The sequence below is a fragment of the Lepisma saccharinum genome, chromosome 14 (genome assembly GCF_977018435.1).
Source record: "Lepisma saccharinum chromosome 14, izLepSacc3.1, whole genome shotgun sequence".
NCBI classification, from domain to species: Eukaryota; Metazoa; Arthropoda; class Insecta; order Zygentoma; family Lepismatidae; genus Lepisma; species Lepisma saccharinum.
The window spans coordinates 42,534,907-42,550,349 of NC_139242.1; the positions used below are offsets into that span (position 1 = coordinate 42,534,907).

The 15,443-nt window shown below is 36.0% G+C and overlaps 1 protein-coding gene across 1 annotated transcript; it reads right to left on the bottom strand.

Annotated features, from left to right (window-relative positions):
- Window positions 1-804: 804 nt before the first annotated feature.
- On the bottom strand, window positions 805-13,472 carry LOC145998494 (uncharacterized). Its single transcript, XM_083134914.1, has 8 exons — window positions 13,379-13,472; window positions 9,624-9,777; window positions 5,320-5,378; window positions 4,638-4,673; window positions 2,902-3,016; window positions 1,975-2,036; window positions 1,236-1,359; window positions 805-907 (listed from the first exon to the last, which is right to left on the bottom strand). The coding sequence occupies exons 1-7, from the start codon at window positions 13,436-13,438 to the stop codon at window positions 1,243-1,245; spliced, it is 603 nt and encodes a 200-aa protein (XP_082991040.1). The 5' UTR covers window positions 13,439-13,472; the 3' UTR covers window positions 805-907; window positions 1,236-1,242.
- Window positions 13,473-15,443: the final 1,971 nt, after the last annotated feature.

Genomic DNA, 15,443 nt, shown 5'->3' on the forward strand with positions numbered 1-15,443 from the left:
CATAAAGAAGACTTAAACAACTACAACAAAACCTTTGTATCGAATAAAAGTATAATTCGTGTACTCTCTGGTTTTGTAAATATTTAAATACTCAGTTTCTTTTTCCTAACACACAAGTCCATTACATTACCTGTCGTATTTTAATTTACTTAATTAAGGAGATTAATGAACCATTCTTAATGAAATATTTGCAGTTTTATATCGCAGTGGTAGAATATTGGTTATCAGTAAACTGTATATTGAAATTTGGGAAAAATTTCATATCTGTCCATCTCTAATATTTTTAGATTGCAGTTTAAAGAGCTTATGAAGTAATGACTTGAGATAGATATGAATTTAATTTTTTCATAGAACAGAGATGAACAGTCATCCCAACACATTTGATCTCAAATCTCACAGAAAATTATGATTAGTTATTGTAGTAAGATAAATCTTAAGCAAGCCTTGTAGAAAAATAATCATACTTCATAACAGCATTTGTCATGCAGTTGTTAAAATATGATTGATTGATTTGGTCTATTTCACTTTGCTTTTTGCTTTTCTGCCACTTTTGGCTAATCGCAAATATGAGGATGAGTGATGACTTGATGAAATTGATGAATGAACACTCACGAAGAACATCCAAGCCTAGGTTAGGATTCAAACCCAGGACACCTGGCATTTTAGCATGCTGTAGCATTGAGGTTCCACTGTATTATTCAATTTCTGAACTAAATATTTTATATGTTCGAATGAACCACACAATTGGGTATTAGTACTTGGTTGTAATGTTATCTTAATTCAACAATAAAGTAATTAGCTACTCATTCTTCAAGTTGCTCTTTATTACAAGTTCATCAGTGCATTAGTTACAGGAACTTTTCAATGTCTATGCTTGTAATATCTTCTTCACATGGTGATTCAATTTCTGTAAGATAAAGGGAAAGAAAGGTAATTAAATATATTGTTTCCAAATAAAATTGTCTTCCTATATGATTGAATAGAGAAATTACATTAATTATTATTATTTCTTAAAGCTCAATTCATTGACCATTTAATTCTTATAGTATAATAAATTCTTAAGTATAGTGTGTTCTTAATAGTGTCAGTTCTAACTCAAAATAAGAATCTGTTACTAGGAATTGAAAGATATTTTTAATATTATTCAGTATGTCCCATAATTGAAGCCAACTAAACTTAAGTTCCTGCACACAAGGATATTTGTTGAATACACTATGCCCCTTTATGCAACTCACCGTGATATTATGGAATTGGAGTTGGTACAGGTGTGGTGTGGTACCATGTACGGTTGCCAATTCTTTTATTAAAGTGTTGTGTGTGGTTACCATGATTTTTCTGAATATATTTTTTGCTTATCTCCTGAAACAGAAATGAATGAAATTATTAAAGCATGGTGTACATAGTGCATCTACTATTTATAACCAAGGTTGAAAATGTAATAAAAGCTCAACGTTATGTTTGAACTACAGTTGTAGTAACTATATATTACAATGAGATGTGGGATTTACAATGATTTGTTTCCAATACTTGTTTGAAGTTATGAAATTGTATTAAGAAAGTCCAAACTCATTTCAACTCTTGGTGCCAATCTAATGCAGACTACTATATCTAATATAATCCACATCTGATATGGGAAGACCTTATAGAAGGCTAAAACTTGTCTATGAAAGAAAGCAAATTTCATCCCCAGTTTCAAATATCAGTAAGGACAAAATTTTAACAAAGAAGCATTTCAATTTTTTAAATCATGTGTTGACATTGCTAATGATCTTCTGGGTACTAATAAATGCTGGTTTATCACTGATTTACATTACAATATACAGCTGTAAATTTGTTTTGTCATTACCATTGTAATAAGTAACATACAGCAATATATAGGATGAAGTTATAGTACTGTATGGCCTGCAATTCAAGTTTTTAAATCATACAATTATATTACCAGAAATAGAATCCAAATTACAACATTATACTTACTGCCATAACTTGATGAATACACTTGGAAATCTTGTAAGTCTTTTCACATTTTCCAGTTCCCTCTGAAAGATCACAATTTTATTTAAGCATTAGTTGATCTTTGGATAAAATTCTCTATATTTTACACACACACACATTTGACAGAAAAGAATTTTGTGTGTGCAAGAAATCATCAATTTCTGTTAACACTGGTTTGTATCACTACACTGTCTGGTACAATAGGTGTGTATGATTCCATGAAAATCCAATCTTATGTGGATTTGACATCTCAAATTACACACACTCATGTATACAGTTTTATTTGTAATTTGGCCATTCAATGTTATAAAGTTAACCTCTTGAATATCATAGTACATTTGGTTGTGTGACAATCAGTCAGGAAATACGAAACTCCACCATATTGCTAAGCGTTAGAAGTGGAGATATGTTAATCTGACTCCACGTAAAACTCTTCAGGGAGATTTGTTTAACAAAACTGAAAACTGCATTTTTGGAGTTACATTCCTCTGGTTCTCATATGACAATTTGCATAATGTATTGATCTCATGAGTAGAAAGATCTTAATGTATGTATGTCTTCATACAGCATGTTTTCATAATGTTTTTCAGGGTTACAAAGATGTATTACATGTGTGCACTTGATGAAATAGGTCCAGAATGAAAAACGAACTCAAACAATTTGTTGTGTATGCTTTCTTCCACAGCAGTTCACACTAATGTGTGCACACTGGTACAAGTGTGTGGAGAAATTATTCTGAATGTTGAAATTTCACATTACCAAGTCCATATTTACTATGCAACAACATGCATTTCATGCAAAGTTTGAGAAGAACCTACATAGTAATAATTCCATTCATGCATGCATGGTATTAATAGTTCAAAGAATATACAGAGTATGCATGTGACATAATGATTAAAGCCAGCTTACCTTGAGATGAACATACGCTGAATTTGTTCAGTTCTTCAGAAACATTATTTCCTGGCATTATTGTTGCCTGAAGCATCTTCTTAATTCCTACATTACTAAGTTCTCCATTCTTGATCTGACAAATTACAAAATAACAGAATTTAAATAAATAATTCAAGTGTCAAAAATGCATTATTTCAGCAGTCAGAAAATTGTCCATATGACTGAAACAAACTGAGAAGCTTGAATTGTTCAATAGAAACCATATTTTAAGTTAGAAGTACCCAAGGATACCAATTGATACATTTTATGCCAACATAATAGGTTTGTGTGCAATGAAGTATCATGTTTTCAATATGTGACTTTGTGAAGATATTGCGGTTCAGGTATCGTAAAGATTCATGTTTCCGTTGTAACATGAGTTTTATAATATTTTTTAAATATTCCTTTCTCTAATTATTAAGATACATGACTTTTATGAGTGCAACTTTATAACCTGATCTCTACTGAACAAAATGAGGTTTGATTTGTTATATTAAATTTTATTTAGAATAGTTCGTAATTTCAAATGGTGCATTGAGGCTAACACTGCTGAGACTGTCCAATGGCCTAAAGGCTAAGGGATTTTTCAGACTGAAGTGACAAACGACATTTATCACTTGGAACCAAACCTTAAGAAACAAATGTAATATTTCACACCAGAGCAATGTGACATGCTGCACGTGTCTCTTGGTACTCCGACTGAATTGTTTTTCTGTAGCATTCATCATTGATTTGTTTTATTTTACTTCACTTTTCTGCTACTTTTGGCTAATCTCGAAGATGATGATGAATGTTGATAAGCTGAAGTTGATATAAAGACACTCACAAAGAACATTTCCAGCCAGGGAATGGATGTTCCATTGTGTTTGTCCTTCATTCTATTTATCTCATCGCCAACCTCCGTGTCAGAGTAGTTAGCACAGCATGCTACAGTGCCTGGTGTCCTGGGTTCGAATCCCAGCATGTGCATGGGTGTTGTTTGCGAGTGTCCCTTCATCAATTTCATCAAACCTAGAGCCACTGGATTGCCTGTCAATTTCATCATATCATCACTCATCCTCATCTTTATGATTATCCAACAAAGTAAAATAAACCATAATAAAATATGTCTGCAGTGGTCTAGCCAGTAGGGTATCCGACTGCCATGTGGAAGACTGGGGTTCGATTCGATTCCTGGGGTGGGAGATCTAAGATCACAATTCTACCAACCTTCCCTGTATAAAGCAGCTCTGGGGCTCACCTAGTCTCAAATCAATGGGTACCTGGGGGCAACTGTGAGGGGTAAAGGTGGTTGCAGCTGATCACATCACCTCCAAAAAATGGCAGAGATAAAAAAAAAACCACCACATACCCTAAATGTGCCTTCATGGCACGAGGATTTTGCCTTTTAAAGAATACCTCATCATCATTCATTCTAACAATTTTGAATAACAGATAACATAGTGGAAATTCAACACAGATATAATCATTAATCTGATTTCAAGAACATATGTCTCATAATGGATGTTTATGTAACCAGAAATGTGGTTAAAACCTTTCAGCCTACTATTTTAAAATAAATAAATATTTTATCCCCTATACGCCTTCATGGCGTGGTGCTATGCACAGGGGAACACTTTACTTTTTTTATTTTATTTCTCTTTTATTAATTGACTGTAGTAACATGGACAATTGTTAAAAACTGAAATCGTTAATAATTGGGAAAAATGACTCACCATTTGCATCTTTTTAGCCAAACACTCTGCGAAACACTGTAAAGGAAAAAATAAAATATATTAAGGAAGTTAGTAAATTGAAGAAAGAAACAATTCCAAATATGCAAATCAAGTCATACATAATATTTTTCTTCTACTACATCCCTGGAATTTCTGGAAAAACACCACACACAATGGTAGAGAAGGGCGGAAAATGATTTGGTGGAGCAAAACAGTGCATGCTGCTGCAACTGGCTGGTAACTGCAGCCATGTTGTCTCCTTTATGCAATCCCTTTCCCTCTCATGCATTCATTGGTTGAGCTGTCTTGTGGCACTACTTGCTCCACATACTCCTCGGCAGAGTATAATGTTTTCAACACTGAAGTTTATTTGGTTTTTTATGTGTCCAATGTAATATCTTCATTAATTAATGCTGATTTGATAAAACTTCAGATTTTTGATGTGATGTTATATTCAAACATACAAGGTTGTGTCATTTCTTAAAAAAGTGGCCCTCCCGGATGGCATAGTAGTAATGTTGTTGCCTTTTAATCAAGGTTTCCTGGGTTCTATATCCAGTGGAGGCACATGGCACAATGGTTCAGATTCCACTTTAAACTGTTGGTCTAGTCTCGATTAGCCTTTCCGTGCATAAAGTGGACTTAAAACAACAATTCTTAAAAATGCAAACTCCATACTTACTCTTTCGTTTTCATTATTTTCATTAACTGTTCCATTTTGCCAGAAGTTCTTTGATGTTGCTGAAAAAAATTGAAATGAGAGTGTAATTGTATGTAATGTGCTCTAAACTTTTCATTATCATGGAAGATGTTTTAAATAATTTTTATTATACATGATCTCGACAATTTTCAGTGCCATTTTTGAGGACCATTACCAATAGATCTAGACAATTAGTGTAGTCTTTGTATTCCACTGTATTTTTTTTCTGGTGGCTGGATACTTCTACTCTTGGTATTATTCAAACAGAGAACACAGCATCAAATTAGGTATATAATAAATGACTACATGATAGGCATACTACATTACAGGCCTCACATCCGTGCTAACCTCTGTAGTGGACACAGAGTGCTATGATGCCAGGTGTTCCAGGTTTGAATCCCAGTCATCAAATTCATCATATCGTCAGTCATCCTCATCGTTGCAATTAGCCAAAAGTTACAGAAAAGTTATGCTAAATAACAAAAATCAAATCCCAAAAAGAAAACAGAGCATTCACCAGCCAATATAATTTGCAGGAGCATCCTTTCCCCCACCTGTTTCACTTCTACTTCAGACACTGCATATGTTACGTACTGATCATCTTCTTTCCATGTTCATGCACTTACGTTTTTTTTAAATACAGTACTTGTAACACTAAATTTAATGAAGAATTAACTATTCTTTTAAGCACTCTCAGTTATCCTGTGCACTCACTAATCTGGCACCCCTCTTCAAGAAATAACTAGATTAGTTCGAGCCCTGTATTGCATTTGGATTGCAGATTCAAATATGTGTGGACTGGTGAAATCAGGAGGAGACTGGTGTCTGGTCCATTCTTAATGTTCTGAATTTAGGCTTCTGTATAAATCCTGCGTGTTGCAGTTCATTGTAGAGTTTCTTCATTGTGCTTGCTTATTTCAAATATTCTGTGTAGTGAATTGATGTGCTTGAAATAAGAATTGTTAGTTGGGGAGGAACTTTCCTTGTTGTGGGACAGACATTAATAGGTGAGGGAATGCTTTGTAAGGTATAAACTGTGATGATTCAAGTTCTATTCATATTCCAATCGTGGGCTTTACTTGGGTCACTCCATGTAAATACCAGTTGGGAAGATATAATATAAGCAATGTCAGCACTGCTTGCACAATTAAAATAATATTTAATTTATTTTATGTTTTTTGCATTATTTATTTTCTGTCACACTCAATTTCATGAAATATTATTGCTGCAAATTCCCTCAGCCTCAGCAGTCTGGTGGAAAGCACCACACGCTCTGCTCTCGGCACTATAAGGAAAAACAATGCACTCGAACAATCACATGCAGAATAATGAAATCTTGGTGGAGATAGGTCCTCAACTCTACAAGAGAAGCAGAGCCTGCCAGAGCATTTGAGCTGGAAGCAGACAGAGATTATGCTAGCAGAAAGCAATAACAATCTTGAATATGAATGTTTGCTTTATTATAAACACAGAATTATTGAAGTAACTGTTCTAAATTCCACATAGGCAAACTGTAAAGCAATTACTATAAGTTTCACGATTTGTAAAATGAGTCAATAATGTTGATGTTAAGGGGTTTAAACAAAGGTAGTGTCCCTGGCACCAGGGAATGCTGGAATTTGCAGAACAGCTGTTTTTTGGCTGCCTCATCCATCTGAAATTACAATGCCAGTGCTGACAACTACCAAATTATTTACACGATGTTTATTGTGATTTGCCGTACAAAGAAATTTAATAAACTTGTGGTGTTTGGATAAAGCTTGGAGGTAAGAAAAGTATTGAAACTATCTTCTGAGATCTGCAAATACCACAAATGTTAAGTCTAAAATGCCATCAAACTCGAAATACTATTTGTATTGATATGATACATTATTATGAAATGAACAGGTGCATTTTCTTCCTGGTTCTTCCTGTTCCTGACCTATGATTCCGAAGCTTAATTTATAAATTTGAGTTTAAGCTTAAAGTCAGTTCTTTTGCTCTCCTGTGAAGAATAGTTTGTGAAACGAAGTTGGTATCACTTTTATGTTAATTTCATAGCTTTTCAGAATGATCTTCCAAATTAGATGTGGGAAGAACACATTGGTGAAGTGAGTTTTCTCTTTCGCTTGTTGTGTTGTGAATTTACGAAAGCAAACATGGATATTTGTAATTGTATGCAGGAAGCTGTAAGCAGTGGCGTACACAAGGGGGGTTACGGGGTTTAACCCCCCCCCCCTGAGCTTGTAAAATATTATGAAAAATGCTGTAGAAAAAAAATTAAATGGCCAATTTTTCAGTCAAAGATATGGGACAATAATATTACTATTACTACTTCTACTACTACTACTACTACTACTACTACTAATAATAATAATAATAATAATTTGAATTATTATTTCCATGCAGCATGGAGAAAAGCACACATTCCAAACACACGTGTCTTTCAGAGTGATGCCTTGAAAATAAACACGAGTTTATGAGGTTAGGTTAGGGTAACTATGATTTAAAAGAGAAAAAAGTTGATTTGTATCTCAGTTGCAACAATATTCAATACACTGCCGGACGCAGGATTTTTTTTTTCCGGAGAGGCTGGAATAGTAAATGTAGATAGCACATGGCTTTGTTTTGGAGAGCAGGATGCATAATAAAATATTTTGTATTTTTGGAGCTTTTCAGTCTATTAAAATTGTATTCAAAGACAAAAATGGTCATCGGGATTCACTTTAAAAGAGGTTTCGCATTTACACATTTTGATTTTTTAAAGTTCTTAACGGTTTTTTATTTGAAAATTCTGATTTTTCTCAAAATTTCGGTAGGGGCTGGAACACCATCGGCCATCCCTCTACGTACGCCAGTGTTCAACGAACATGTATTTTTTTGTGTGTGAACAATGAGAATTAACTAAATAAAGTTATTGGTACGTTGTAAGAGGCTAATGTATAGACAAAGGCTAGGCAGACAAGAATACAGTCACCAATTCGCCTTCCCATTATATTGTTTACCGCAGCATGTTTCAATATCTCTTTAAAATGTGTCACCTTGTAGAATAGACAATTATTCAAACGACAATAAGGTTAACTATTGTAAAATGTTTTGATGGTAAGAACAGGGAGACAATCCAGATGTGAATTATCGGGGACATTTATGCGGGGAAGAAGCCGGAAAACTTCCAACCAATTTCGAGAATCGAATCCGGATCTCCTGCGTGATTGTCACTTGTCAGACGCTCTACCAACCAGATCACCGCAGCTCCTTGGATGAGTTCCATACTTCGATTATTTCAATTTATTTTAATATATTTTCTTGTATTTATGGATCTTCTTCACCCTTGAAATGTCTCACCTCGGTGACCAGACAATTATTTCGTAACAAAGAAACAAAAAAATGCTCCCAGGATTTGATAAAAATTGATTGACTAGAAAGTAATTTCGTTCTAATGTTTTCATAAATACTATATTTATGTAGATCTCTACTACTTAATAGTAGTGGTATTAGTAGTATTGATTTAGCTAATTAATTAATTATAAGTATTATTAATTAATTATGATTATTATTATTTAATTAAAGTATAATAAAACAGTAGTAATGTGAATTTGGAAAAAAGTTTTAGAAATAACACCCCCCTTGATGAAATCCTGTGTACGCTACTGGCTGTAAGTAATATCAAGTACTTTATTATATGAATGATGTGGCTAAGAATTTTGAAATAAGGAGCATGGCCATTGAGAGAGAAGTTTGGGGAATATGCATTATTATTATTATTATTATTTGAAATGTTCTTTCTTTCCTATGAAAACTGCGGCATTTGGGTAGTATAATTTACACACACTAATATAAGTACTGCATCCTGCACCATGATCGTGCGATGTAAGATGTCATGCTTTGGGTTCTGGCTACGGGACACGTGCAGGTGCGAGTCTCCTGGGTGAAGTGTAACAACTTTTATGCTGAGATTTTGGCCTATGTATGGGACCGGTGGCCACTCACCATCATGACGAAATTGAGGAGCTATGGATGAGTAGTGTAACCTGGTCATGGAAACCTATAATGACTGGGAGTTTGTATGCTGACCACATGACACCCTGACACTGGTTTGATGATCTCCCACCTCGGCAGGTGGTAGTGAGGCCAGCAGTCGGTAGGTAGGCCTTGGCCCTCATGGGCTGTTGCACCACGGTTTATACAATATAAGTACTACACGTTGTATTAAAACATGGCTTAACTTCTTTTTAAGACCATGCTTGACCACTGGTAAGTACTTTACCAGTAACACCAATCTAATGTAATCTTTATTCTGTACTAACCTTCGGAAATATGATGTGTCTTGTTACATTCTTTAGAAACATCAAACAATTTGTTCCAGAATTTTTTTGCATTCTTATCTTCAGGTTTCGTCTCTCTTGTTCCATTCAAATGCTGTTTGCCATTTTCTGGTGAAGGCTTTTGTCTCTTTGGAATCTGAAATGGCGGGAAAAAATAGTTATTTTTGAATTTACAGTAGTGTACAATCACAGGTGAATCCAGAATTTTATATTTTAGCATGCAAAATGGGGTATAATGTGAGAAATCGATAGAACATTTAATTTTGAACATGTGGGCTATATCTCTCTCCCCTCTCACACTCGCAGCCACCCAGACACAAAGTCAATTTGAAAGTTTCAGACCAACCATCTTATTACAAATTATTTTTATATTTTATTTATTTTGCCTTTATTCCATGGCAAGTTTAAGTGTGTGTATGTATGTATATATATATACCGGGTGGTCCAAAAGTCCCGGAAAGGTCACATATCGTGAGAAATACACATCGAATGGGAAAATGAAGAAATATGTGTTTAATAAGTGAAAGAAAGCTATTCAATGATATCACACTTGATTACTCACCCCCAACCCCTGGGGTGGGGCGGGAGGCAACTGTGAAATTTTAAATGGAAACCCCCATTTTTTAAATTTTAGAATCGGAAAGAGGACTTCATTCCGAGCCCAACAAGCTATCAACCATCCTCCTAGCTCAGTTAGGAACGGAGATATGGCGATTTGAAGAAAAGAAAAAAATCAAAGGGACGCTCTGCCACTAATTGAGCTAGAGTGAAAGCAATTGCAGATTCGGAATCTGCACGTCAAGACCTTCAATAGAGTATATGGTAGACCCCCCCCCCCCTTTCCAAAATTTAAAATCGCCATATCTCCGTTCCTAATTGAGCTGGGAGGATGGTTGATAGCTCGTTGGACTCAGAATGAAGTTCTCTATCTGATTCTACAATACAAAATGGGGGATTTCCATTTAAAATTTCAGAGTTGCCCCCACCCCACCCCACCCCTAGGGGGCAGGGGTGGGGAATCAAGTGTGATATCATTGAATAGCTTTCTTTCACTTATTACAACACACATTTTTTCGTTTTCCGATTCGATATGTATTTCTCACGATATGTGACCGTTCCGGGACTTTTGGACCACCCGATATATATATATATATATATATATATCAATATCAGAGTATGTGTGGTCTATTCTATCTGCAAAGCCTGAGGCTCAGAGACTAGAATACAGATGAAAAATCAATTGGAAAATATGCATTTTAAAGGAGTTGACAACCTTATTTCTTAGGAGTTGGCAACCTTGCCGTCGTCTTTGGAAACGGGGTATTTCAAAGCCAAAAAATTACAGGAAAGGGGAAAAGGGTGGCATATAATAGTTAAGTTGTCCTGTGGGTCCAATGAACACTTGTAGACGATTAGGGAGAGAGACCATTGTCCTCTTCAAACAACCAGGATGATGAGAAATTTTGTTTTGAAGTTGGGGAGAGATGACTGACTGTGGATGGTTTCTGACTACAGCTGAAAATAAGAAAAATGGCAAAGGCCAGGATGTATCGGCAGGCCCGTAGCTAGAATTGATCTCCAAGGGGGGCATTGAAAAGCAAGTCCATTTTTCAAAAGTTGAACAGTATTAATTTAAGGTAAATTATGTGTGTGAGGAGGAGGGTCATTAAGTTATATAAAATTTAGAAATATCATACAAATGCTACTTTTTCTAAATCTTTTAAAACATCTCTCGAAGTGTTAATTGACTGCTACTGATATCATCCCTTACTACACACTGCATACTACTTTTGATGATACAGATATTTATATCATACAAGAACAAATTGCATAATATTCAATCATAGTAACTACCGCACATTCCACTCGCGGCTGAAACAATAAAACTCCCCTTTCATGCAGATGTAGAAGGAATTTGGATGATGACCTCAAATTCACAGATTTTTGTCTAAACGGGAGGTTGGAATGGGCAGGGAAGGTACAGATAAAGAAACTCTCCTATGAAGGAACTTTCTAAAGTCTAGAGAAGAGAATCTTCTAAATACTTGCCGCTTCTTAGACTTCTTATAAATAAGATGATTGAATTAACATCTGCTTATTCATTTCCTGTGAACAAAATAATATCTGCTGTCTACATTTTCACTCTTCACTGCAAAAAAAAATACACAAAATAGTTTTACCTAATGTCAAGGAGGCTGAAGGCAGTACCAGGAGGGTCTGTCGGCATAACCGGGGGGGGGGGGGCTGACAGAAGTTCCAGTGGGGCTGACCCCCCCCCCCTGGCCCCTGCCTGGCTACGGGCCTGTGTATCGGTCTCTGTAGTTGTAAATTGATATTGCCTCGGGCGATTTTCTAAGAGATTTGTTTCCGATCCGCAGATTTTTTCAAAGTCAGGTCCTGTGTATGGTGCAGCGAGTGAGTGAATTATACGTATTTCTGTGCCGATGGCTGAAAGAAAGTTTCTAAGAGGATTATATCATCTTTCAGGGTCACAGGTCACACGTCAGGTTAAGCCTCTGTTGAATATCCGCCCCTTACAGGAATAAAGAATATATGGATGACAAAGTTTGTTTCACGAAAACTTCCATGTTGTTCTTTTTCATCCGATCTACTGTTCGATTTTTCGACCAAGTAATATTGCAGGTTCTCTTGTTTACCCTTTTCCCAATTCCCCCTCAGGCACGACACTAATCAAAGGGGTCCATCGAGGTTTAGACCTATTTAGTGCATTACAGTTTTTCTTGTTTTTTTTTTAGTAGTTGCCACATGTAGGAAAACATAAAGTAATATATCAAAACAAGTAGTAGGAGTATAATTTTCTAAAGCGACTATAATCGGAGCCGGCCTTCGTGGCAGAGTGGTTTGCACTGCGGCTTGGGATGGGTGTTCATTCCCTTAATCAATTTCACCGTATCCATCCTCATCTTCGCGTTAGCCATAAGTGACAGAAAAGCGAAGTAAAATAAACAAAATCAATCAATCAATGAACTATAATCGGCAATCCTAATCATCTCGTGGGTGCGAAGCGAAGCGAGCATAGTGGAATCATATAATGTACTATTATTTGTAAACACGGTGGTCCTTGGACGCAAATAAACTAAACTTGGCTCGTCCCCAATCTTCCTGAATACACCAGTGGCTTATCCTAAGAATTTGACCTGGTTTATCGCAACAATTCTTATGTTTTGTATACATGTAAATTAGATATAATAAAAATAAAACAAAAATAGGAGTCCGACAACTTCAAAATTGCGATATTTTTCGTAAAATTTCCCTTTACACCGAAAAATGGATCTGAATTTCCCTTCGTGTGGCAAACGCGGCACAGAAACAGAAAGGAACAAGCAGTTTTCTCCCGGCAACGCTGTTTCCAGCGGTGAACAGACCACACTCAGTCCCCATGTTTCTAAATAGCCACTTGCTTCGGCTCCCTCTCGGCCTTCGCGTACAAACGGGAAGCAAACCCGGTCATCAAAAGCGTTAAGCCCAGTAGCTTAGTAAATAGCTTACTTAAATTCTGGTTTAAAAGCTTGTATAAGCAATTTTCATATATTAAAGCTAAATACGTATAAATATAAGTATAAAAAAGTGAGAATAGTTGGTTTACCGGCGGTAAACACGGTAACATTTAGAATACGCCACTGGAATACACAAATATTACATTCCAAATACTTTGCTGAAAGTGAGGTGGCGAATTACAATCTATCGAAACAGTACTAATTAAGTATGTAACTTACAGCTTCAGCAACGGCTAGTATGAGAATAACAAGAATACTTTTCAGAAGAAGTTGCTTCATGTTGCTGGTGTCGTATTCACGTTGTTAGCTTGCGTCGATCTGTACCTGAACCACATCAAATCCAACACTATATACGTTTCATGCAAGGTTATTTCGAGGAAATGTGTTGGCAGGCATGTTATTTGGAACTTTCAGAGTGCGGACATTCTACTACTTCACTTCACACATAATTGTTGTCTTCTCAATAGGTGTCTAGCGCGTGTTTCCACAAACATACGCTACCTGACGTAAAAGAGGGATGCACCTGCCACTCGAAAATGTGGGCCTTCACACTTGGTATCAAGGGGTGGGAATTTCCTGTGAGGTTTCGAAAGAAATGTTGCAACACTTGACTAGCGGAACACAATTAATGCCAAGCGTCCGCTCTCAAAGAATAATTTTTCGTTTTCGCCTCATCAATTCGTATTGAATTTTGTTTATTTCACATATTCAGGGAGTAACCAGCATTTTTGAAGGGCCAGCAACTTCGTTTCCTTATCCAGTCCCGTAGCGAGGTGTAAGCTAGGGGGCGCTGAAGCCTAGGGTGCCATTCAAAGCTTTTTTCTTAGCTTAGTGAACTTGCGTAACCACAAAACCAATAATAATATCTAGACAACAGCGAAAGCAAATCACACAAAGATTCACGTGAATGTTCTAGAAGAAAGTAGATGTAATTTTTGCGATAATAGAATGTGGATGCTGGACTAACTATTAGCAATGCCATTTCTGCATAACTTCTAACGTTATGTAGACATTTCTTTGTAAAAAATGGAAAAGTTACATTTTGACCTTTTTTTTTAGAAATTATTTAGAAAAAATCAGTCTTAAAATTTCTAAAAATTGTACAAAATAGTCTTTGGTTATTGTACCTGCAGGCGGTACAGACTATATTTTTGTGTGTAACCAAGGAGAAAATTTTCAAAAAGGTTCTTCATATTCTGGAACAGCGGTGGTCTAGTCAGCGTCGACATCCGTGGCGGAGTGGTAAAGACAGCGCGCTACGACGCCAGGGGTTCCGGGTTCGAGTAAGGCATGGGTATTTGTGTTTGTACAAATGATAAAAACTGAAAACTGAGTAAAACCGAGAAATGAAAAAAATTGAGAATACCGCTTAGGCGTATTCCTTTTTATAAATAAAAAAAATCCCGGGTAAGACATGAACGTTTATGTTTATCTGTCCTGAATGAAAAAGTCGAGAATTGAGATTAATTTATATGAGGTTTATGTGTGGGGAGAGCTGCCGATTAGGGGCTTTCCTTTGAAATAAATAAATAAGAAGGAGTGATTCCGTGGTGGGTGATCTAAGGCTGTAGGTATTTGTAAGTACACCTCTTCCTTTTAATTTTTCCTTGGCTTGGGTAATACAATGAAATTACCTGCAGGATTGCAATTTAACATGGAAGTGATTCCACTAAAAGGCACATGCGCTATTGTTTTTTTATTTGCTAAAAAGTAAGGTAAAAAAATCGAAACCCTTATGTAGCTTTTTCACTTGCGTCTGTATCTAAAACTCAGTTGGTTAGGTGAACATATTATCTTGTTTGATACGAGCAAAGAATTGTTGTTGCTTCGTGCCTCTCACATTACTACATTCACTTGCACTCTTTTCTTTTGGAATGACTCCCGCATAACAATTGAAAGAAAAAATATATAGAATCTGACATTATTTGTAATTTTCCAAGTACATATAGGTAACTTTATCCAATCTCATGACATATTCAGTTGCACAACATCGGAAGTATATCTTCATTAGTAAATCGTTTCTTCAAGAACGCAGTTTTCAGATTGCATATCCACCCTTCTTTTGCTTTGCACATTCTCTGCCACAGGAGTCGAGTCTCAATGCTCTTCTCGTATTTGGATACGCTCAAGTTTGACATAGTTCAAGGTGTTTAAGCTCGCTCAAACATAGAATTTTCTTCAAGACCAGTATTAGAAGTATGCCTTAAAAAAACATTATGAATACTGGGGTGCTTTTACTACAAGGTTGGTCAGGGACGTCGTTAGGGGGGTCCAAGTGGGGCAC